This window comes from Fragaria vesca, unplaced genomic scaffold (genome assembly GCF_000184155.1).
Source record: "Fragaria vesca subsp. vesca unplaced genomic scaffold, FraVesHawaii_1.0 scf0513038, whole genome shotgun sequence".
NCBI classification, from domain to species: Eukaryota; Viridiplantae; Streptophyta; class Magnoliopsida; order Rosales; family Rosaceae; genus Fragaria; species Fragaria vesca.
Genome location: NW_004443433.1, coordinates 26,844 through 28,121, shown reverse-complemented (window position 1 = coordinate 28,121; position 1,278 = coordinate 26,844). Strand labels below are relative to the sequence as shown.

Below are 1,278 nucleotides of genomic sequence, written 5' to 3'. Positions count from 1 at the left end.
GTGTGACAAATGCTGTTTTGTATTTGTCGGCTTCACTGATTTGAATTTGCCAAAATCCTGACTTCATATCAAATTTACTAAAGATGACATATTTGTTTAATCTGTTAATAAGATCTCGTTTGTTGGGAATAGGATACCGGATCCATTCTAAAACTGTGTTAAGTGGTTTGTAATTAATAACTAGTCGAGGAGTCCCTCTTTCGAGTTCAGCATTCTTCTGAACATAGAAAGCTGGGCAAGACCAAGGGGATTTACTAGGACGGTAATTTGCACATGAAGGACATCAGTAATGACCCAAAAGCATTAAGAAAACTAAGAACATCATGTGAGAGAGCAAGACGAAATCTTTCTTCAAGAGCCGAAACCACCATCGAGATTGATTCTTTATTCGAGGGTATCGACTTCCACTCTAAAATAACAAGAGCAAAATTTGAAGAGCTCAACATAGATCTCTTTAGAGAATGCATGAAGACTGTGGAGAAATGTATAGGGGATGCTAAGATGGATATGAATAGTATTCAAGATATTGTTCTTGTTGGTGGATCTAGTAGAATTCCCAAGGTGCAACAGCTATTGCGTGACTTCTTTAATGGTAAGGAGCTTTGCAAGAGTATCAATCCTGATGAATCAGTTGCATATGGCGCTGCAGTACAAGCTGCAATTTTGCAGGGTGGTATTGAGAAGGTGCAAGACTTACTCTTGTTGGATGTAACTCCCCATTCCATTGGTTTAGAGACTCACACAGGAGAATTTTTGGTTTTTATCCCAAAAAACACTACCATTCCCACCAAGAAAACTATATATTCCACAACTATCGAAAATAACCAACCTGCTTTGGTAGTTCCTGTGTATGAGGGCGAAGAAAAAATAGCCAAAAACAATAAATTGCTGGGTGATTTAATGCTTGATGGTATTACTCGTGGTCCAAAAGGTAAACCTAAAATCATTATTTGTTTTGAGATCGATGCCAATGGAATTAATGGTAAAAGGAGGTAATTAAATTCTGGGAGGAACCTCCAGAATTCATCATCAGGAGTACATGTTTCCCGCACCCTGGGGGTTTTGTCCCGATCGAAAAAAAAAAAAAAAAAAATACTAGCAAGCGGGTAATGCGGTGGTGCCAGTTTTGTTTTGTGCTTGGTTTCTTAGTCGATGAAAGCTTGTGCGGCGAGGGGAGAGAGGATACGGGAAACGACACCGACCTCTCAATGCACTAGATAGTACTTGATTGGGGGCTTGGGCATAGTGCATACTTGACGCCACCTTATTGTTTACTTC

At 39.6% G+C, this 1,278-nt stretch overlaps 1 protein-coding gene across 1 annotated transcript; it reads left to right on the top strand.

Moving 5' to 3' along the window:
• The first annotated feature begins 273 nt into the window (after positions 1–273).
• Positions 274–996, top strand: LOC101307748 (heat shock cognate 70 kDa protein-like). The gene has a single exon (XM_004309703.1). It carries the CDS (start codon positions 274–276, stop codon positions 994–996), a length of 723 nt encoding a protein of 240 aa, XP_004309751.1.
• Positions 997–1,278: the final 282 nt, after the last annotated feature.

Bases quoted from the DNA above. Each gene is read 5' to 3' on its own strand.
- LOC101307748 (XM_004309703.1), top strand. From the start codon at position 274: ATGAAGGACATCAGTAATGACCCAAAAGCATTAAGAAAACTAAGAACA.